The sequence below is a fragment of the Siphateles boraxobius genome, unplaced genomic scaffold, assembly GCF_051911475.1.
Source record: "Siphateles boraxobius isolate OS27281-9 unplaced genomic scaffold, OSU_SipBor_1 16, whole genome shotgun sequence".
In the NCBI taxonomy this organism is placed as follows: Eukaryota; Metazoa; Chordata; class Actinopteri; order Cypriniformes; family Leuciscidae; genus Siphateles; species Siphateles boraxobius.
In genome coordinates, this window is record NW_027508766.1 from 2,519,005 (window position 1) to 2,541,885 (window position 22,881).

The window sequence follows — 22,881 nt, forward strand, 5'->3', positions numbered from 1 at the left end:
CAATAATTAGCACCTTGTTTCATTACATCTATCATTTAGGGATTAGCTTTTTTGAACGTTTTCGTTGAATGAACGGTTTAATGACTCACTCAGAGACAGTCCGTTGGCATAACAACTGCGCGCTGAGTGACAGCCTTTCAATGCGCGGAGACGCTGTTTAGTTTCGGTTACATTGGTTACATTGTTTTTTTGTATGCTGACCACATCATAACACGTATTTATATAGCAACAAATAAATATAAATAAATAAATGGCGGTAAAACCGCATATCGCGCTATTGAGCAACTCACAATTACCGCAAGGGAAATTCCTTCACCGCGACAGCCCTACTCAGCGGCCTCTTCCGCCTTCTCTGCCCTCGCTGAGGCCGCGGCCAAAGGGTACACTGGGTTTCCCCCCATGGAGTGTTCTGTGGCAACACGCCTCCAATGCCTGTAGGTTTTTGTCTACTCTGGTTGCAAAGACCTATAGAGCTGCAGGGCAGGCTGCCGCCTCACTGCATGCTATGGCCATCCTTCAGGTCTACCAAGCCAAGGTGCTCACTGAAACCCCATTCAGCGAAACCCCATTCGTTGTCACAACGTAACGTCTCCATTCCCTCCTCAGGGATCGAGGGTTACATACGTAACCGAGACGTTTCATGCCATAACTTATAATTAGACAAAAACTGTGCACGTCCAGCAAACATAAACCTCAATGAGGGTGCTCAACCATAAAAAAACAAAAACAAAAACATGTTCTACATGAGAACATGCAATAAATAATTGTTCTATTCATGGAGCTGTGATGTTGCAACTTCTTCTTTTTATTTATTACATTTAAAATTACAAATATAAGGAACAAAGATCATGTGCACAGCTAAATACTTCATATAGAAAATATAGAAAAATCACTCTCCTCCATTCATCTTTTATAATCTGTTGATACTTATTTTCTCCACTTATTTTCTCCACTCCACATGTAGACTCAGCATAAATTAAATAACATTTTATAAACACACAATAATATACATCTCAAACTAAAACAAATTTATGTATTTTTTCACAGAATTCCCTGGCTGTACCACAACATCCACCGCATTCACCATCTGAACAGGGAGACTTTTGCTCTGGCAGCTCAAGACTCCAGTATTTCTGAACTGCTGTCTCTACAAACCCTTGCATTTATCAGTGCCATGCTGGTGGGCTGCCACCCTGTTAGCGAAATCCTGTTCCATCTGGTTAACACCTGGATGGCAGTGGAGGACCACTGTGGATATGACTTTCCTTGGGCACTGCACCGGTTGCTGCCATGCTTTGGTGGGGCTCCGCACCACCTGGCTCACCATCAGCACTTTAAAGGGAACTTCGCTCCCTACTTCAGACACTGGGATTACATCTTTGGGACCTCATTGCCCATACCAGTTAATGAAGGAGACAATTGATAAAGTGAATCCCGGGTTAATTAGGCCATTATGACAGTGAGATTGAGACTGTAAAAAGTCTTGCATTGTACCGTATTTCACCCTGAATGAACTGTTATTTAACAGTTTAAAAGATTTTCAAACTTCCTTACTGAAATAAATCACACTTTCAATTTCCAGGTTTCATTTTTTTACCCAACCTAAACTGTGTGGATGTTTTATGCATGCTTTGACTATTGGCTATTTATTTAGGTAAGGGTTAGTAACACACATGTAACATTTCATTAAAAACATTTTTCCATACAAATATAATTATTACAGTTGGTAAATTCCCATGTTACTTTTAAACTTTAATTTTAAAGTTTTAAAATGTTTTATTTTAAAGTCACATAAAAAACTGCCATGGGTGCATTTTGAAGTATTTCCAATGGAAACTTGTCGAACAGTTTAATTAAAATATAGCATTATAACATTATAACATTATAATGTTATGTTGAAGTAATTTATACAATAGTATTTAAAAGTTTGAGGTTGGTAAGATTTTTTAAATGTTTCTTATCTCTTATGCTCACCAAGGCTGCATTTACTTGAACAAAAAGCAGTAATATTATGAAATATTGGTGCAATTTAAAGCAACTTTTTTTGTATTTGGATTAGTTATACAATCTCTCTATGAACTTCTTGAAACGTGGTAGTTTGCGTAGGCTGTCACAGAGGGACAGAAATCTCTCAGATCTCACTAAAAATGTCTTAATTTGTGTTCAGAAGATGAAAGAAAGTCTTACGGGTTTGGAACGACATGAGGGTGAGTAATTAATAACAGAAATTTTGGGTGAACTAACCCTTTAAGGATACTTGATATTGTTACGGCCTACGGTGTTTTTCCACCAGGTGGCGTTGTTCTGTGTTCTGGAGTGAGCGTCAGGAACAGGTGTGGTGGGTTACCAGCGATTGCGCTTGCGTCAAGGAAAGTGAGTACAAAAGGAATGATGGAGTTGGGCTGAACCGTTCGACACTGGTGCGAGTCACGTCGTTGACTTCCGGTTTCTGTGTTTTGAGCGTGCTTGTCATCTCTGCCGTGTTCATACTTTTTTCAGGATTATTTCATACAATTTATTACACGCCACCCTTATACCTTCGTCCACGCCATTGGATTCCATCGTTGTTGAGTACTGAGAAAACAAGCATCGCTGTTTTCAGTTGTTTTCCTCTGTGAACATGCACTCATGGATGTCTGACAATATCGTTGCTTTTTGGAGTTTAAAAACGTCTGAGATATAGAGGCCACACTCGTTCTGCGGTGCCGTTGATCTTACGGAGCAGATAGACTATAATATGCTTATTTAACTTTTTAGTGTTCAATAAAAAGTACCGTCAGTGCTTTCTCTTCATCCCTTAAATGAGCGTGGATTTCTAGTGCATTACTTGAACTTCTTAGGTAATATCTATCAGAATTTAAAATGGACTGAATAAAGCTCTCAACGAACTTGACGTGCGGTGCCGTGCTGACTGACATGTATGCGCATAAATCACTGTCACACACAGGGTCAGAGCAAATATTGTAAGTTATTGCATGAGAATAATAATGCATCACAATACACAGTCTCACGGTTAGTAATTTCTTTTAACTATTATAGTATTTCAAAGGGCTAAAACATGAAGTTTAACTATTGGGTTTAGGCCTAACATTACTTCTTCAAGTCAGCTGTCACTTTACCGCGAGGCCAGTAGCACATTAGCTCCTTAGCCTGAGCAAACTCGATCAGGTCGAGCTAGGCGGGCGTAGTTTCACCATCCAGGCACCTCAACTCCACCCACGTCCCGCCTTTTTGACCATTTTCGTTTATCCGGAGGTGACGTGCTTCCAAGATTGCGACGGCCGACTCCGCCCACTTTAGGCTTCAAAAACACTCTTCAGAAACCTATGGGTAACATCATGAACACTGCGTCCATATTTTTTTACAGTCTATGGTCTGGACCATAGACTGTAAAAAAAGATGGATGACGCCCCTTCGTTCTCTTCCATTGGCGAGAAGTGAAGCCGCCATTGTCCCGATATGGCACTGACATCTTGGGACTTGAGTCTGCGCAGTTGCGATTTCGGGACTAGACATGCGCAGTAGTGAGCAGGAAGTAAAGCTGCGAAATCAACGTCCCGCTCTGGTCTCGCCCTCACTCTCACTGAATCAATCGTAAGCACGCGCATCTGCTGCAGAACAACCCATTATGTTGGTGTGAAATAATCAATTATAGAAATTTAGATATTAAATTTAAAGCTCCAATCTCCAAAGGCCTCCAAAGATCCCGAAAAAAAATCAGTTGTTGCTTCAGTGACCACTTTGCTCAGAGAACGTGTCAATCACTAACTAAAAACAAACTTATTTTAAAAACAAACACTTGAAATTACATAGCCGTGATGAAATCTACAGTAAATGACAGAAACTATCTTTGGGAAAAAGATATGTGAAGTGTAATTTAATTGTTTAGTTGGTCTCACGTCCCATTGAATAACATGTGGAGGCGGGGTTTATGAGCTATACTAGGACCGGTCACCGGGGGGCGATCGAGACGCTTTGGCTTCACTTTTCAGGGCTTGTGCGGCACGCTTGGCCTGGACTCGATCCGTTGAGGAGCTATTATGCCCGAACAAAATTGTTTGGACCAATAAAATTGTCAGGGCGGGCTTTATACGATGATGGACAGATGAGCAAAAGTAACGTAACATCCACGTCACCAATGAGCGCTTGGGTTGAATTCAAGACTGCCGCTGGAGATTAGAGTTGTGTATATTCCGTGTGTGTTATAGAAGATATATACAGTGCATTCATTTTAAAAGAGGAACAGAGAACCTTTTAAGGTTCAAGGCATTTGTCGATGGGAAATATGTTTTTGCCGTCCTTCCTACGGGATTCGGAAAAAGTTTAATCTATCAACTTTAATCTATCGCTCAACATACGTCACTTACTCCGTTGCTCTGATTGGTTCTAGGTCTATCCAATTGAGTGCAGAGGCCTTTTATTTCCTGGTTCGGTTGACACACGCCCCATAATCACAGCCCAATGGAGCAGTATCAGACTAACATTCTGACTAGAATCTGAGTATGACGACATCAGGCTAGAGAACGAGCGTTGGTATTTGGCGAATTAGCAACAACTATACCGTGAATGTAATTATCATGGGAGAGTACGGATGGAGATAGTAGGCTTGATTGAGATGAGCCTTGCCTCGCCTCTAATGTAGTCGAGAGTAGGCGGCTGCAGTGAGAGGAGGAGTGAAAAAAGCGCAGGCAAGCTGGACAGTTCTCGCTTCTCGCAGTGGATCTGACACCTGCGAGATCAATGATGGATATCGCGGGATTCACGCTCGTGCACAGTGTTGCTAATAAACTGGATGTAATTTTAGTTCTGTTGCTTTTATATGAAAATAAATATAATGAACAAGACACCCAAAGCTACTTGTTATTTAATTCCATTCCAAATAAGTGTTTATCAATCATTTTTACTTTAATACAGACATAGGCTGGGTTTTTTTTTGTGTGTGTTTTTTTTAATTATAATAAAATAAAATTGTAGTGTTACAAATTTATTAAAATGTTTAATTGAGCTTCCAATACTATAGTACTCTTAACTGAGAAAGTTGCACATTGTTTTTTCCATTTTTGAGGCAACCAAGGTGTCGGACATTAACCTCTTGTCACTTCTCAAAGTTCAGCTGGGCTTTTGTTGATCTAATCATGCTGATTGCATTAGCATCTACAGGCTCTGAGTTACACCTTTTGTCTTTGAGTTTCTGTCTCGGTGCAGGAAATCCTGCCTGTTCTGTTCTCTTGTCTCAGCTCATTTACATGCTTTGTTCATCACAATGTTAAGCCCTGCCCTTGAAATGTATATAAACTACAATGTAAAGTTCCCTTAGTTAGACTTAACGAAGTAGACTACAGCAAATAAAGAATCCTGTTTAAAAGATACCCCTAAGTCTCCTGGTTTTCGCTTCTGAGTTTTTCTACACTTAAGAAAAACAAGGTTCACAACAGATGGTGCCGTGACCCGGATGGAGAAACTGAAACTCAACAAAGAATGAACTTTTCAAAGTTCTAAGATCTCAACAAAGCTGACTAAGTCTCCAGACTGAATTTTGAAACATCCAGCTAAACAAAGATTGCCAGACTGAATCTTTCCAGCTTCCTCTAGATTGAAAGCTGAACCAAGATTTCCAGGCGGAATCTTTCTATACAACAAAAATTTGGAGTTTCACTCCATTCAAAGAACCGTTGAAAAACCAGTAAAAAAATAACGTCTCAGTTACACATGGTAACCCTCGTTCCCTGAGGGAGGGAACGGAGACGTAGGTCATGACTGACCAATAGGAATCTCGCTAGAGAGGCCGATCTACTTCGAGTGAAACTAAAACAAGCCAATACACATTGGCGTGCAATCATTTGCAACAGCTGTGCAGCCTCGCAGCGCGAGTATTTAACAAGCAGCTGGTGCGATTGCAAAGTTTGTTTTTTGCTGAGGAGCCAAGCCTGAGAAAGCTGACCGCCCCGGCGGGCGGCAGCAGATGTGGCGACGGGACCTACGTCTCCGTTCCCTCCCGTCAGGGAACGAGGGTTACCATATGTAACCGAGACGTTCCCTATCGGTCAGTCACTACAACGTAGGTCATGACTGACCAATAGGAATCCCTACCAAAGCGCCACAGCTGCTGCACCCCATACAGCGCCCCCATGCAAGCCTCTACACCTTCTTGCCTGGAAGGACGATAGGAGGAGGCTTACACAGAGTGAGTCTGACACTGTTGTTCCGTGATAACCCATACAGTGAGATATTGGATAACACTGGGAAAGCGTGCCCTTTCTGTTTAGGAAGGAACGCTGCGGAAGCCACTTCTTCAAAGAGTTATGTGGAAATGCATATGGACTAGCCCGAAGGCTGTACTGCATATTAAATAATGGATGACTTAGCCCAAGGGAAAGACACGGGCTTCCGATAGGAGCAGCCGTGGAAATATACACATATGGGATCCCCGTAGGGTCACACATATGGAACCCAGCCCAGATCCGGTTCTCAAGGATTCAGCGGATAAGGGCCTGGCGCCGGACGCTCCGCCAAGTCTTGGCCGAGGGGTTTGGAGGACTCGACAGGTTTTACTCTGGAGCAATAAGGGTGCACAGTAGGGTGCAGCAAGCCGACAGAGCCAGGCCTCTCAGTGCTTCTACCCGTCTAGGGTGAGAACACGGGAGGAGACCGGCCCTACAAGTAGGCTATAGTATCTAGCGTACGTGTTAGGTGTCGCCCAGCTCTACAGATATCTGTTAGCGAGGAGCCACGTGCCAGCGCCCAGGAGGATGCAACGCCTCTCGTGGAGTGTGCATGCAACCTGAGCGGGCAGGGCACGCCTTGTGCTTGGTAAGCCAAGGCGATGGCATCCACTATCCAGTGGGCAGTCCTCTGCTTGGAGACAGCCTTTCCCTTCTGCTGGCCTCCGTAACAGACAAAGAGCTGGTCTGAGGTCCTGACGCTTTGAGTTCTGTCCACGTACATACGCAGAGCGCGAACGGGACAGAGCAAAGCCAGGGCTGGGTCTGCCTCCTCCAAAGGCAGCGCTTGCAGGTTCACTACCTGGTCTTTGAAGGGAGTGGTAGGAACCTTAGGCATATAGCCAGGCCGGGGTCTTAGTACCACGTGTCTGTCACCCGTCCCGAACTCTAGGCACGATTCGTCGACCGAAAATGCATGCAGGTCTCCTACACTCTTGACCGAGGCCAGTGCAACCAGCAGCAAAGTCTTAATAGATAGAAGCTTTAAGTCTACTGACTGCAGAGGCTCAAAGGGAACATCCTGAAGTGCTCGAAGCACCAGAGAAAGATCCAAAGAGGGTATGGGGGGGGGGGGGGGGGGGGGGGGGTCGAGGAGGATTTAATCGTCTCGCCCCGCTAAGAAACCTGACGACCAGGTCGTGCTTTCCAACTGTTTTGCCATCTATGTGGTCGTGATAAGCTGAAATAGCGGCAGCATGTACTTTGAGGGTGGAGGGAGACAGTCTACGCTACAACCCCTGCTGCAAGAAAGGCACAGACCCTATCGAACATCTTCGGGGGTCTTCTCGGCGAGAAGAACACCACTCGACGAACAGGTTCCACTTCAGGGCGTAAACACATCTCGTGGACGGCGCCCGTGCTGAAGTGATGGTGTTAAGTACCTCAGGGGGTAAGTCACCTAAAATCTCTGCGTCCCGTCTAGGGACCAGACATGGAGTTTCCAGAGGTCTGGACGCGGGTGCCATAGGGTGCCCGTCTCTGAGTCAGAAGATCCTTCCTCAGAGGAATGGGCCAGGGAGGGACTGTCACGAGGAGTATGACTCTGAGGACTCGCCTGGCATCATTCTCAGAGCCTGCACTTCAGCCCGCTGTAGTGCTGCGCCGTAAAAGCGCCGTGCCCAGCGCGGCCCCGAGCCTTCTCCTGCCCGCCAAAGCTCGCCGGTTCGCCCGCCAGCATCGCTCGAGTCCCTCACCGACGGACAGTGGCCGCCGTCTGCCGCCGCTTCCACCATTGAGGTTGACGAAACAGCCCCGAGCCTTCTCCAGCCCGTAATAGCTCGCCGGTTCGCCCGCCAGCTTCACCAGCTTCACTCGAGTTGCTCGCTGACGGACAGCACAACCTGCTTTCACTGAAAGCAGCGCATGTGCCTGGTCGCCTGAATCTGGGACCAGACCGTCTGTCCAGAAACAATGTCCCAGCAGGGGAATGGTCGCTGCACCTGCAGATGATCCAACTGCTGTGGGAGACATTCGGTAGAGTGCAGGTGGACCTGTTCGCGTCCCAAGAAAGTGCTCACTGTCCAAACTTTTTCTCCAAGAGCAGGGCTGCGCTGGCCCATGTATGGCCCCGCTGCCCCCTCTATGCTTTCCCCCCCCGTCTCGCTCCAGCCTCAAGTGCTGGAACGAATCAGGGAAAACGGATGCCCAGTGCTACTTGTGACTCCGATCTGGACAAACCAGAATTAGTTCCCAGTCCTAATGCGGCGGACCAGCACTGACCCCTGGCCGATACCGGTGAGGAGAGACCTCCTCTCTCAGGCAAAGGGCTCGATTTGGCATCCTCGCCCGGAATTATGGTACCTACATGCATGGGCCATCAACGGGTACCCGCTAGACGGCTCTATTCCTCAAAGTGGTCAGTGTTCTCTGCCTGGTGTCAAGCTCAGGGCTTTTCACCCGCAGACTGCGGGGTTACAGAAGTGCTTTCCTTCCTTCAGGAGCTGCTGGATGAGGGCAGAACCCCATCCACGCTCAAAGTATACGTGGCGGCCATAGCGGCGTTTGCAAAACCGACGTCTGGCCAGTCACTGGGGAAAAACGACTTGGTCGTGCGATTCCTCAGGGGAGCTCGGAGGCTGAATCCTCCCAGACCCCCCTCAGTCCCTGTGTGGGACCTTTCTACGGTTGTGGAAGCCATGAAAGGTGCCCCATTCGAGCCAATCCATTTGTCAGACATGAAACATCTGTCTCTCAAAACGGTGTTCCTTATGGCTCTCGCTTCAGTGAAGCGAGTAGGGGACTTGCAAGCGCTTCGGTAAGCGCGTCATGCATGGAGTTTGGGCCTAATGGTTCAAAAGTCATACTCAAACCAAGGCACGGGTACGTGCCCACATCCCTCAACACACCGTTCATGGCCCAGGTTATTTCCCTGTGCGCCCTCCCGGTTCGTGATGAGGAGAAGGATGCGAGTCTCCTCTGCCCTGTCAGGGCACTGAGAGCTTATGTGTCCCGCTCGTCGGTCTTCAGACAGACTGAGCAGCTCTTCGTTTTGTTTGGCGGACGCTCCAAGGGACTGGCCGCATCAAAACAGAGCCTATCCAGATGGATAGTCGACGCCATAGCACTGGCTTACACTTCCAAGGGCCTGCAGTGTCCTTTGGGTGTCAGAGCGCACTCCACAAGAGGCGTGGCCTCATCTTGGGCTTGGTATAGTGGGGTTACCGATATCTGTACGGCCGCGGGCTGGGCCTCGCCGTCTACATTTATAAGGTTTTACAACCTAGAGGTTCCCGTCTTACAAGCCAAGCTTCTGTCGGTATAGAATTCAGTGCTATCTGCCCCGCTGTGCCGGCCCAGATGCTGAGTTTCGCTTGTGCATCGCTCACTGAGCGATAAAACAGCTCCATGGGTGTTGAATAACCTGTACTATTACCCAGTTCAGCCTGAACACGTTCACCCTGTCTGCGTGAAACACTGTTAACATAACTAGCTCCTGTAGGATGCTATTTCTTGGGGAATGATGCTTGCAGCCTCTCTTCTCCGACTCTCTGTGAGTCTATGGTGATTATGCACTATATGAGCCCCGGGCTACCGCCCTTGGGACTTTGGTGTCGGATCCCAGTACGCACGGTGTTTTGCATTGTGTTCCCCATAGCGTAAGATATTACGCAGTACATAGATAATCTCGTAAGAGAACGTACTCGGTTACTAACGTAACCTCGGTTCTCTCTAGAGAGGGAACGAGTACTGCGTATCTTGCCTTGCATACACAGCTCTGGTTCTCTTCGGCGATAAAAAACAGTTGTACCAGCCTAATCGAGCTATGTTTATAGGGCGAGACCACGCCCCTTCTGGCGGGACGTGACGAAATGGGCGCGAAATGCCCCCATTGGATATCGGTCACGCAGAGCCTCTCTCGATAGGCTGCTGCTGTTGCCGCAGGGCAGCCAATAGGCGCGCAAGCCGTCTTGCCTATGTCTGCATGCTGCTGCACAGCATTTTACATGAATTCAAAATTAAGGATAATTTTTGGCTTCAATATCTCGTGGAAAAGAGGTTTTCCCCATAGCGTAAGATATTATGCAGTACGAGAGATACTCTCGTAAGAGATACGGAATTTACTGTATAAAGCGGAATGTCACGGAATTTGTCAACTTCTTGTTTAACCAAGCATTCACTTAATGCTTAACCTTTAATACTACTGCTGAATCAGTTCGAATGCATTAACATTATGAACATCAGCTATGCTAATTATTTCCCATCTGCCTTTCTGCTGTGAATGGTAAATAGCGTTCGTCAGCTCCAGTTTGTATCCAGCCTCTCACGGAGACTTTAGATGCCCCAACGCCTGTGAAGAGACGACTCGACGCCTGTGAAGAGACGACTCAAAGCCGGCGATATGTTATGCCATAAATTAATACATGATTAACTAACTGTATTTTTCTATGTACATTTCCGAAATGCACTTTCTGTAAAGCTGCTTTGAGACAATGTGTATTGTGAAAAGCGCTATACAAATAAATTTGAATTGAATTGAATTGAATTAATAAAAAGCAGGTCAGTATAAATCAAATCGAATTTCAAACCGGAAAAAGACTATTTAAATATGAATCCTGCGTGTCTCTAAATGAATGGTGCAGACGCGTGATTTCATTTACCACACACACACACACACGCACACACACATAGCGTAAGATATTACGCAGTACTCTTTCCCTCTCTAGAGAGAACCGAGGTTACGTTAGTAACCGAGTACGTTTTATGACTGGATTCCGCGATTCGGTTCGTGTTTTCTGCTATATTGAGGTGTTTTGCAACTTCTGTGTAGTAATTTATTGCTACTTCAGCAAAGTCTGCTGCTGCCTTAACTTTGAGAGACAAGACAACTGATGCGTGATCAGTGCAGCAGCTCCAATCAGCGAGTGCTGTCGGTGTGAGTGCTAAACTTTCAGTGCCTTCAGCTTTCCGCATTGATTGGCCGGACTCATGACTCCCAACAAATCAGATGTGCGGGACATTGCATTGGTCTAGTCTACAGAGTGGTGAGTTCCGACAGAGGTGGCTGCGTCAGAGCCAAATATAGCGCATTTCAAAATTAAATTATTTTATCGGCAAATCGGTTTTGAAAATGGGCGATACCGATAACCATAAAAATGCTTAATATTGGCGCCGATAATCGGCCAGGCCGATAATCCTTCGACCCCTAATGCAAGTATCAATTTAAGAAGGTGCTTTGAAAATGATAATATTGATGGTTCTTTTCATAGTAAATGGATCTGTTCCTTAGTTCCGGTTTCATTCTGTCACTTTAACCATCTCCCTTTGAATGGATGAATGAATGTGTAATTGTTTGTATGTTAGTTATGTTTTCATGTTTTTATTAATAAAACTTGTGCACAATATGTATTTGGTTCTGATTCCCTGTTTGCATACAAAGTTTAATTTACGATCTTGACCCTGTTACATGCTCTAAGCGCTGTACATGCTAGGAAAGACTTATTGTTCTGTGGAAATGAAAAATACCCTTTTCTTAGAACAAATGAATAATCAGTAGAGTTCGTTGGACGAACTGCTTAATTGATTGTAATGTTAATTTAGCAACCTCAAATTAATCATTAACTGATCCAGGTATTTATAATCAATTATAACTAGTTATTATTGATTATTAATATTTAATTGAGCTGATTTGCTACAAATATAAAAACTGTTTGTTTACAAAGAAAGAAAGGAAACAAACATAATGATTTGTGGAAATCAAAAACAAAGATATTTAATGAATACCTGGAATAACAAATTATAAAATACATATATTTTAAAGATTCAGCAAAGAAACACTCAGCCATGACTGAAATAACATAGGAAATGAATACGGGTCATTTTAGACCCGTGTATTTAAAATTGATGTAGAAATACAAACACTGTGTTTGTTTATAAAATAAGAAAGGAAACATAAACATAATGATTTGTGGAAATCAAAAACAAGATATTTAATGAATACCTGGAATAACAAATGATATAGATATATTTTAAAGATTCAACAAAGAAACACTTTGTTGATCCTGGAACAACTTTCAGATCAACCAATCAGATTTGAGGGACAAGTTTACAGTTTATGTCAAGTTTAGGCTTAGAACCAGGGTAAGGTTCTTCAACATCAGTGTTATTCAATTATCATTTCCCTCAGATTTTAGGGTAAAGTTATGGGTAGGGTTAGGTTTAGGGGTAGGGATAGGGTAAGGACTAAATTTTGGGACAGTAATGTTATTCCAGGATCAACAAAATATGTTGATCCAGGAACATGACTTACTTGGCAAAATCACGATGACCGTGGTGGTGCATCTCCAGGAAAAGATCAACTATGCTATGCAATGTTTAGACAATTACCAAAAGAAGTTTTGGAAGTTATACTAAAACTGTTTAATAAGATATGGAGAGAAGGTGTAATGCCTGACAGTAGGAAAAGTGCACTGAACTGATACTACCTTTTGGTAAACCTGGTAAAGATACATGTAACCCTCCCCAGCCGGGTACACTCGTATAATACTATCAAAGGAGCGCTGGTATCCCAGCAGTAGTAAAGTGTAATGTCTGGTCCTTCCACTGAAGAATGGATAGATAGCTACAAGAATACTACAAGAATAATTTGTTATATAGCGCGGTGCCTCCAATTAATAAACATATATTCTCATGTGTTTGAGAATAGAAAAAAAACAGGTTGACAACCATAGGAACTTTATAATAAACCCTGAGGTTTATTGAATAATCCCCATACAAAACAAAAACAACAACAAAAAACTAAATAAAAAAAATTAATCAAATGGTAAGAATATGAACTACAGAATAATTCACACGATTCAGGGAAAACCCACAATACAATACAAGGTTACCACATTTAAATAGTGCCACCCTTTAAGTGACCCAAAAGTACCAAAAGTGAGTAAAAGTACTCAGTACTTTAGTGACTTAAAATAGTCAGATAAAAAAAAAACAGTTTCCTCTAATACAAGCGAATTACTCTTATTAATATCAATTTATACTTATTCGAACATATGACTCTTAAATGCACTCCTTCAAAACAAAATAACTAAAATGTCCTTAAATATAATCAAATGACTCTTGAACTGACTCGGTTGTAATAAAATGACTCTTAAATTGCCTCAGTGGTGATCAAATGACTCTTAAATTGACTCAGTAGTAATCAAATGACTCTTAAATTGACTCTGTTGTGATCAAATGACTCTTAAATTGACTCAGTAGTAATCAAACGACTCTTAACTGAGTTGTTCCCTTTCGAAGGGAACTCAACAATACGTCAACGACGCTATGGGGAACGCCTCAGGCGTGACAGGTGTCTGAAATCACTATCAAATCACGTCAATCATATTGACCGGCGACAGCCCGTGAATCATTAGCGTGAATGATTAACGTGCGACCTGGAAGTATAAAAGGGCGCCTTGCAAACATGACAAATCATCTCATCGTCTTCAGGGACTGTCTGTTTGAAAACGCTATTCAATGAAACGGTAAGAAAATTAAATGTACAGCACACGAGTGTGCTTTTCTTGCCTGGGAGAAGAGCGCGCACGGGAGATTCTCGAGGGAATCCTCTGTGTGAACTGTGAGCGTTTTTCTCTTAAAACGCTCGCTCTCGTCTGGCCCTCTTCTCGAGTGAAGGGGGTTCAACGTCTGGTTCTCATGGTCCCGCTCGTGCCGAGGCAGAGCGGCGACTTGCATCATGGGCTTCCAGATAGAGCTCGTCGATCATCTTGAGAGTGCTGTAAACCTCTCAGATGATTCGACGGCTGACGAGGGCGAACTGCAGGTCGATGACGAGGATTTTTCACCGACGGTTTCCTGCAGTTGCTGCTCTTCAGGACGAGCAGGAGATGGCTGAGGAGGTTTATAATCAGGTAGATCCTGAACCCTCTCAGCCACCCTGCCCCGTGTATGCAGGTCTGGTGGATGTTGTGGAGCGCGCCGCCAACAGGCTGTAGCTGCCATGGCGACGCGCTAGAGGAGAGACCGCTCGCGGTAGGCTCGGCGATCGGTTTCTCCCCGGCCATACACCACCAGCTCAGGTGAGCCTTCCATTCCTTCCTGATCTTCACACGGAGATCGAGAGGGCATGGAAGAGCCCATGCTCTGCCCGTATTCACTGACATCAGCGGGTTAATTTCGCTGATGTTGATGGGATCGCAGAGCATGGGTATGTGTCGATGCCGCCCATTTGACGAGTCGTTTGCAAACTATCTCGTGTCTGGGCAGGCGTCGACACTGAGAGCTCCAACTCTGCCATCCAAACCGCTAAAGACAACAGCGCGTTTGAATGGCAGAGCATACACGGCAGCAGTTCAGGCTGGTGCTTCCCTGCACACCATGGCGGTGCTGCAGGCATACCGGGCCGACCTGCTGCAGGATCTCGACCAGGGGGCAGGGTTGTCCCCTAAGGCAGTTACTGAGCCGCGCCGAACCACGGCTCTTGCGCTCCGGGCCACCAAACAAACTGCTGCCACGATCAGTCGGTCGATGGCGGCGATGGTGGCCACGGAGAGACAGCTTTGGTTAAACCTGGCCGACGTTGAGGAGAAAGAGAAGGCCTTTCTCCTCGATTCGTCGGTTTCGCCCTCTGAACTCTTTGGCCCCGCCGTGGAGGCGGGGCTTGGGAAGTTCAGGGAGGCGAAGGCACGCTCAGCTGCTTTTAGGAAAAAACCTACATACCGCTGAGATCCGGTTCCACGCCCAGGCAGGCGGGAGGGCCTGGCCCTTCACGATCTGAGGACCGTAGACAGGGCCAGAGAGCCAGTGTCGCCTCTCGTGCGCCCCCTCTGTGGAGGAACAGGGCGCAGGAAAGGCGTGACTCCCGCTAGAAGAGGGATCTGAGGGAGGTTATCCAGCACAAGCGCATACAGCGTCGCTGATGGATAATCTCCCCGGAGGGCTTCATTAAAAAGAGAATCCAGCCCTCTCCTCTCTTCTGACTCCCCAGACGTTCATTACATCAGGCCTGGCGCTGGGCCTATGATAAGAACGATGTTCCAATGGCCCGCCTAGGCTTGGTTAGTAGAAACGCCTCTTTCAGGCATGTAAAGTGGGGGACCCCAGGTTCATAAAGAACTATCTGGCGAGTCTTCACTCCGCACGCCGCAGGTGAGCTGTCTGGTCTTTTCAAGAGTAAATTTTTGTGAATAAAAATTCCGAAATGTATCTCTCTACAGACCTCGTTCCCTGTATAGAGTCATGGGGTCATGTCAAGGTAATAAGGTAAGAGAACTTTATTGGATTATCAGGGCCCTAAAGTTCCCCGTTAGGTGGCCAGAACGGTAACTGTGTTAGCCTTCGGGCTGCTAGCCACCTCAGGGTAGAGTGGTTGGTCTCTCTCTTTAAATTGTTTTACTTAGAGTGTTGACTGACGCTAGAGCTTCAGATAGATCTTATGTCCGGCCCACAGGTCCTTTTTACTTCTTCCTGAGTATGTCGCCCCTTGAGCTCTGTTTGGGTTTTCATTAGGCTGAGCGATTCTGCAGCCCTTTGTATGGAATAATACAGACTATATTCTTTAGTAAGGCTGTGGCTCCTCCGAGCCCTCAGATAGATCTATGCTTGCAGGCTGGCCCTTACCAGGGCCGCCTCTGTAGCTGGCCTAGGCTGTGCCAGGGATAATAGAGGCGCTCTCCTAAAAATTTTAGCATTTCTTCCTCTGACCCTTCACTGTGTGAATGTTGGTTTCTAGCATCCCTGTATAAACAGCCTCCTCCCGTGGGAGTCGTTAGGCCAAGGCCCGCCCCCTTCTCTGCATTCTGGGGTGACTAGAGTAATGCAGTGTGGTGCTGAGGATGGTTTGTAAGGACATGGTAGGCCTCAAACAGGCCTCCGTGGTATATATGTCTTTATTGAGCAGGGTTAGGCCGTCTTTCGCTTCACGAAGAAGACTGGGTTTCCTGCCCGACCCTGCCATGCAGAACTGGCCTACGGATTTAGGCCGCCAGTTTAGGCTTCACTCACCTCGCTGAGCTACTGCTCGAGCGCTAGGTTGTAGGTGGTTGGCTTTCATTCAAGCCCCACTCCCCTAGGTTGGGCACAGATACATTTCTGTCACCCCTAGAGCCGCTGGCAGGCCCGCACCCTGGTAACCTCAGGGTGAGGTGTGAGTATTCCCCTGTGATACAGGGTAGGTCTGAGCACTTCACTCCCAGTTCTGTTTTATCCCACCTCGCACCACTATGGCTCGGGTCGAGTATGAAGTAAGCTTCACTTCTTCTTTGGTCGAAGTACGCTCCCCTGAAGCCAGAGCATTGCCCTGAGCTGACGCCCATGCATAGATGGTAGGCCCCTGGCTAACTGGGGCCTCCGTTGAGGCAGAGTGGCGTATGTTGTACTCCCCTTGTTTTAAGGGTGCTAGCTTTCTTGCGGAGTACACTGCCATGGGCAATGTGATTAGGCACCAGGATGCTGTAGGCGCTGTGTAAACAGTTTTTCTGCCAACGAAGGCTGCGCCATTAGGTAGTAGGCCACAGCAGGCCTCCTTGATTGGACAGCCCCCCAGAGGGCACTGTAGGCCAGCTCACTTTACGTGGTTGGCCTTGGTGGTTCGGGCAGTTGACTCACTGATGGGTAGTAGGCCTTAAACAGGCCTCCTCGGAGGTGAGTCCCAACATTGTGGGACATACCTTATAGCGCTACTGGAAGCCCATTAGTGAATTATGCTGTGTAGTATGGTTTCCAACAGTGTACTTTATGGCAGAATATGACTTGCTATTAGCTAGTAGGCCCGACCAGGCCTCCCTGATAGGCGAGTCCCCAGCTGGCTGGCCTTAGCAGGCCACCTTATACTTTCACCCGGACTCAGGGCTCAAAGCTACCAGTGGTTATCAGGTAGTAGGCCACTCAGGCCTCCCTGAAGGTGAATTCCCACTTAAGATGGTTATCGGGTAGTAGGCCTCACCCGGCCGCCCTGAAGGCGAATTCCCACTTACGTTGGCTATCAGGTAGTAGGCCTCTCTGGGCCTCCCTGAATGTGAGCTCCCAAATATTGTGGCTGTCAGGTAGCAGGCCGCTCTGGGCCTCCCTGGATGTGGGCTCCCAAATATTTTGGCTGTCAGGTAGTAGGCCTCACCAGGCCTCCCTGAAGGTGAGTTCCCCACATGCTGTGATTATCAGGTAGTAGGCTCCTCCAGGCCTCCTTGAATGAGAACGGTCAGGTAGTAGGCCTCACCAGGCCTCCCTGAAGGTGAGTTCCCACAGATAGTGGTGACCAGGTAGTAGGCCTCACCAGGCCTCCCTGAAGGTGAGCTCCCCACATACTGTGGTTGTAAGGTAGCAGGCCTCACCGGGCCTCCCTGAAGGAGGAGTTCCCACGTACTGTGGTTATCAGGTAGTAGGCCTCTCTTGGCCTCTCTGAAGGTGAGCATCTCACATACTGGGGTTATCAGGTAGTAGGCTCCTCCAGGCCTCCTTGATTGAGAACAGTCAGGTAGTAGGCCTCACCAGGCCTCCCTGAAGGTGAGTTCCCACAGTTTGTGGTTACCAGGTAGTAGGCCTCTCCAGGCCTCCCTGAAGGTGAGCTCCCCACATACTGTGGTCGTAGGGTAGCAGGCCTCACCGGGCCTCCCTGAAGGTGAGTTCCCACGTACTGTGGTTATCAGGTAGTAGGCCTCACGTGCCTCCCTAAAGGATCAGGTAGTAGGCCTCTCCGGGCCTCCCTGTAACGCTCCCTAGTGGTGCTGGGTTTATGAAGCTAGTGGTCTCTTGCTATCAGTTTCAGCTAGCCTTAATAGGCAGCTGCTGAAGGCGAGCTTGCGCCCTGGCTCGCTAAAGTGTTCATTCTCTGCTAAAGGTTCCCTCCCGGAACCTTTTCTGCCTACAGCCTGGTTTGCCTACCAGGCAGACCTTGTGCTCCCCTCACGAGGGTCTCTATGAGCATGCGGCTTCCTGAGTCTGGTCAGACGGTCGTAGGCCTCTCGTGAGGCCTCCCAGTTAGATCAGCCCTTAGGCCTTCACAGGCCTCCTCAGTGTTTTGAAACACAGACACTGGGTTGATCCGTGGATCGAGTAGAGAAACTCCCCTCGCTAGCAAGGGTCGGAAAGCACTATGCTGAGTCATACTGTCCGGGATATCCCGTCTCTGAGATCCGGGCCGAGTGGTTCACTGCCAGCTTCGCAGTCCCTCGGGTTGGATGCCTTACTTAAGGCATTTGTCCAGAGGCTCTGTCTTCAGACAGACAGGATTTGGCCTGACGAAGTGTCTATGTACTGGCGCCAGGTCAGGCCGTCCTGGTGGCATTTCGGGGTGAGTACGTTCCCCTGAATAGTGACTGGCTGGGGTTCCCTTGGGTTCCCTAGCCACATTCCCTAGAAGGGACCCCTTCTAATTGGAAGCTGAGGTTCCAGGCCCGGAGCCGGCCCAGGTAGACCTTTCATTTAACCATGTTTATGAAGGTTTTTCTGTGAGGCTGTAGCTTGGGCTATGACCGTAGGGAATGCTGTCACTGACAGCCCAGTGTGACCTGAGGGTGAGTGGTTCTAGCGTTTCATTTGAAGTTGCTGGTTCTGACAGTTGTCACTGCCACTTGGCATGCACTCCCCTTAGCATGGCGGCGTTGGTATATCGTTCCCCATAGCGTCGTTGACGTATTGTTGAGTTCCCTTCGAAAGGGAACGTCTCAGGTTACGACTGTAACCTATGTTCCCTGAGAACAGGGAACGAGACAATACGTCTCCCTGCCATGCCGCGGTGCTTGCCTACCGTACAGTCCCTTCAGACGATAAGGTGATTTGTCATGTTTGCAAGGCGCCCTTTTATACTTCCAGGTCGCACGTTAATCATTCACGCTAATGATTCACGGGCTGTCGCCGGTCAATATGATTGACGTGATTTGATAGTGATTTCAGACACCTGTCACGCCTGAGGCGTTCCCCATAGCGTCGTTGACGTATTGTCTCGTTCCCTGTTCTCAGGGAACATAGGTTACAGTCGTAACCTGAGACGTTTCCCTAAACCGAGTCTTTGATAATCAGTTCCCTCATTACAAATCTTGTTCACATGTATCAAAAACAGATATGAAACACTTAATATCTCACTAATAAACGTCAGAACCCACAAACTTAGTCTCTAAACCAGTGCATTTGAACTTGCCATGAACTGTTGGGTGCACTTTTCCTCCAAACGATTTGATATTCAACAGATCTCAGTCCAACTGTACTCACTCATCTGCATGCACACGTGGCATGTGCGAGGGCAGTCCAAGGTCCAGAATAATTGTCTTCAAACCGTCAGAAAAATCAGAATTGAACAATCTCAAAACGACAATCCTCGATTAATCAGTCCTCCGTTAGGCCTTGGGTGAATGTCCGCCATGAGCCCCGAACGAGTCCTCCGCTATCCGTCGAAATTTACGATCCAGTCCTCCGCCGCTCGAAATTTCGTAACAAAACGTAAGAAAACTGGTAAAAAAAAAACAGTTCGGACAGCGCTGAGATGGGTTAGGTTCTGTCCAAATTAATGCACATCAAAAAAACTGATCACGCACTCTTACTGTACGTTCACACCGCCGCCGACTTGAGCTTCCAAAGCTACCGGAAGTCATTCATTTTCAATGGAAGCTAGCTTCTCTCAGCTGCAAGGAGTGTCAAATCCATCGGCGTCGCATTTTGGGCGTTTTGAGCATAGACATCATATAGAGACTAGATGCCCTATTGGCCACTGTGGCGCAAGAAATGCGGCCGCCATCTTAAACCGGTCATACTCCTATTTGCATTGCATAGCAGCAGTAGATGCCAGAGCACTGTGCAGCATATTCCTGCTCAAATCGGCGGACCATCACTCGGGGATTACTTTTCACAAGTAAGATTTAACATTTAACATTACCGTACTATTGTTTGTATTTTGTGAGTAAAATATTCAATAAGGCAAGCAGCGGCAAAAGCCAGCAACCAATTGGAATATAGATCGGCTGGCTGAATCCGGAGAAACACACAATGTAAACTTTCGTTCCTACCAAAACATTAGTTCAGATAAAATGGAGGAGAAGCTAATAATCGCCGTTGCTGGGTTTCCTATCATTTACGATATGACGTTGTTTGCTTATAGGGACCAGATACAAAAGAACGAGGCATGGGATAAAATTGCTGGGATTGTTTACATTTTTGTTCTTAAAGTTGAACTTATTTTAACTTGAATGACGCGTTTTTTAAAACGCTATGGCATGCGCGAGACGCGGCAAAAGACACAAAGCTCTAGCACACTAGAGATGCACGGATGGGCTATTATTTCATCCACAACCGCATCACAAAACTCATCATCCGTCCGCCATCCATCCGCACCAACGTTTTTGACCAATTTACAAAACCGCACCCCACCCGCCATCCGCTGATACAAGGCGCTGCTGATGACAGCCGCTAGACTAGAAACCACCGCCACCCGCCCGGATTTAATTAAAATATTTTTTTTCGTCACGTCATCCGCCGATCCGCGGTTTATCCGCGGAGTCCACGGCTATAACCGCCAACAAGCACACAGTCTAAGGTGTGTTTACATAGTTAAATAGAAAAGCAGTGAAGTGGAATGCAAAAACACCAATCTCATGTGACATTTCATGTTGTGACACTTCTCTTCTCCGTGCTACTTCAGAGCGACCAAAGCATCAACAAGCTTCCCCGTACTTTTTGACAAGCGTCCTTGACAGGGCGTCCAGAGCTTCTTTGCCGCTCAAGTCGGCGGCGGTGTGAACGTACGGTTATCTCCTTCCCCCCGATCTTTTTTTTTCCCTCTCTCTCTCTGGTCATCCCCCCGATCCCCAGTAGCACCTGCTCTCATTGGCCAAGCGCAGACACATACAATTTCCACATATTTTTTTTTACCAAACTTAACATACACACTTGTTACAAAGCTTACATTTACAAAACTTTTAAACAAACATTTTCTTTTTAGGAAAAAAAAAAAATAATAATACAAATATAAAACTCACCATTTTGCCAGTGTGTATTTTCTTTATAGCCCTGAATTTTCAAAAAGGCTACATACAACTAATGCAGAAAACCTCTCGTTACGTATGTAACCCTCGTTCGCTGAGTAGGGAACGGAGACGTTACGTCGGATGACGACGAATGGGGTTTTGCTAAGAACAGCTATCGACTTCGAGTATTACAAAACGAGCCAATGGCAAAGAAATGCCATGGGTCTGCGGAATTTGCATAGCCTAACTCCACCCCATCTCGTGGGTGTAAAAGGAGGAAGCCGGCAACATGCAGATATGTTTCTTCGCTGAGGAGCCAAGGCTGAGCTCAGGCGATCCCCGCGGTACAGCGGAAAATGGCAGGCAGACGTAACGTCTCCGTTTCCCTACTTAGGGAACGAGGGTTACATACGTAACTGAGACGTTCCCTTTCGTTGTCACTCCGAGTTACGTCGGATGACGACGAATGGGGTTACTAGTCTAATCACGCCACCTTCTCGGCTGTCTTCCAGTGCCCTGCGTAAATCGGAGATCCTTGTCTTGAGACTGGCACGGACGAAGGACTCCTATTTAGCACAGGAATACCAAGGTACACTGGGGGGCATATCCCATAGCTTAGAGGAAATATGCAATTATTGCCAACCCAGAGGGGGGGACTGAGAAAATACACATATGACCCAGAGGGATGCATATGGAGAACACTGGGGTGTCCAGCTGCAGGTGGAATATTTCAACCCCAGGGGAGGCAAGGTGGCTTGCCAAGGGAAAGACACATGCTCAGAGAGGCTTACAGTGGAAATACACATGTGGGGGTCGCTCAGAGGAGGGACCATGCACACGGGAGGCACCTAGCCGACGCGCAGGCAATAGATACTGGCGCCGACGTCAGGAGTGCTGGAGGAGCTCAGGGCTTTCGGGGAAGCTCACCTGAGGAGAATATCGCACGTATCCAGTCCGTGGAGTGGAATGGCGAGCAAGCGAAGACACCTGAGCGGGTCCGGTACTAGCTGGTTTAAGCGAGTACATGAGAGGACACGGGCTTCACTCGGAGATTATAGAATCTGGCGAATGTGTTAGGTGTCGCCCAGCCTGCAGCTCTGCAGATGTCCGTTAGCGAGGCGCCATGCGCTAGAGCCCAAGAGGACGCCACACTCCGGGTGGAGTGGGCAGTCACACCAAGGAGGCACGGTCGACCTTGCTGCTAGTATGCCAAAGCAATGGCGTCCACTATCCAGTGAGACAACCTTTGCTTGGAGAGAGCCTTTCCCTTCAGCTTCCCACCATAACAGACAAAGAGCTGGTCTGAGGTCCTGAAACACTGCGTCCTGTCTACATAGGCGCGGAGAGCGCGTACTGGACAGAGCAGTGCCAAGGCTGGGTCTGCTTCCTCCAGGGGCAGCGCTTGCAGGTTCACCACCTGGTCCCTGAAGGGAGTGGTAGGAACCTTGGGCACATTGCCAGGCCGGGGGCTCAGGATCACGTGAGAGTAAGCCGGCCCGAATTCCAGGCACGCTTCGTCAACTGAGAATGCATGCAGGTCCCCTACCCTCTTGATGGAGGCCAGTGCAACCAGGAGCGCGGTCTTCATAGACAGGAATTTAAGCTCAACTGATTGCAGGGGCTCAAATGGAGCACTCTTCAGGGCAGTTAGAACCACTGAGAGGTCCCAAGAGGGAAAGAGAGGAGGGCGAGGCGGATTTAGTCTCCTCGCTCCTCTCAGGAACCCGATGACCAGGTCGTGCTTCCACACCGACTTACCTTCGATGAGG

General features: G+C 47.3%; 1 protein-coding gene across 2 annotated transcripts in view; it reads left to right on the forward strand.

The window, feature by feature from the left end:
• The window catches only part of ch25hl3 (cholesterol 25-hydroxylase like 3), a 40,109-nt gene that overhangs the window by 7,934 nt on the left and 9,294 nt on the right, over positions 1-22,881 (forward strand). The window contains exon 2 of one of the 2 annotated variants that reach the window (XR_013204124.1): positions 1,048-1,495. Coding sequence is in view for 1 of the 2 variants with exons in the window: in XM_077231117.1 (XP_077087232.1) it covers positions 1,048-1,423 (376 nt within the window). In the remaining variant the exon portion in view is untranslated. Of the gene's footprint in view, positions 1-1,047; positions 5,374-22,881 lie in introns of those variants that run through there. The other variant, XM_077231117.1, reaches the window with a different exon arrangement.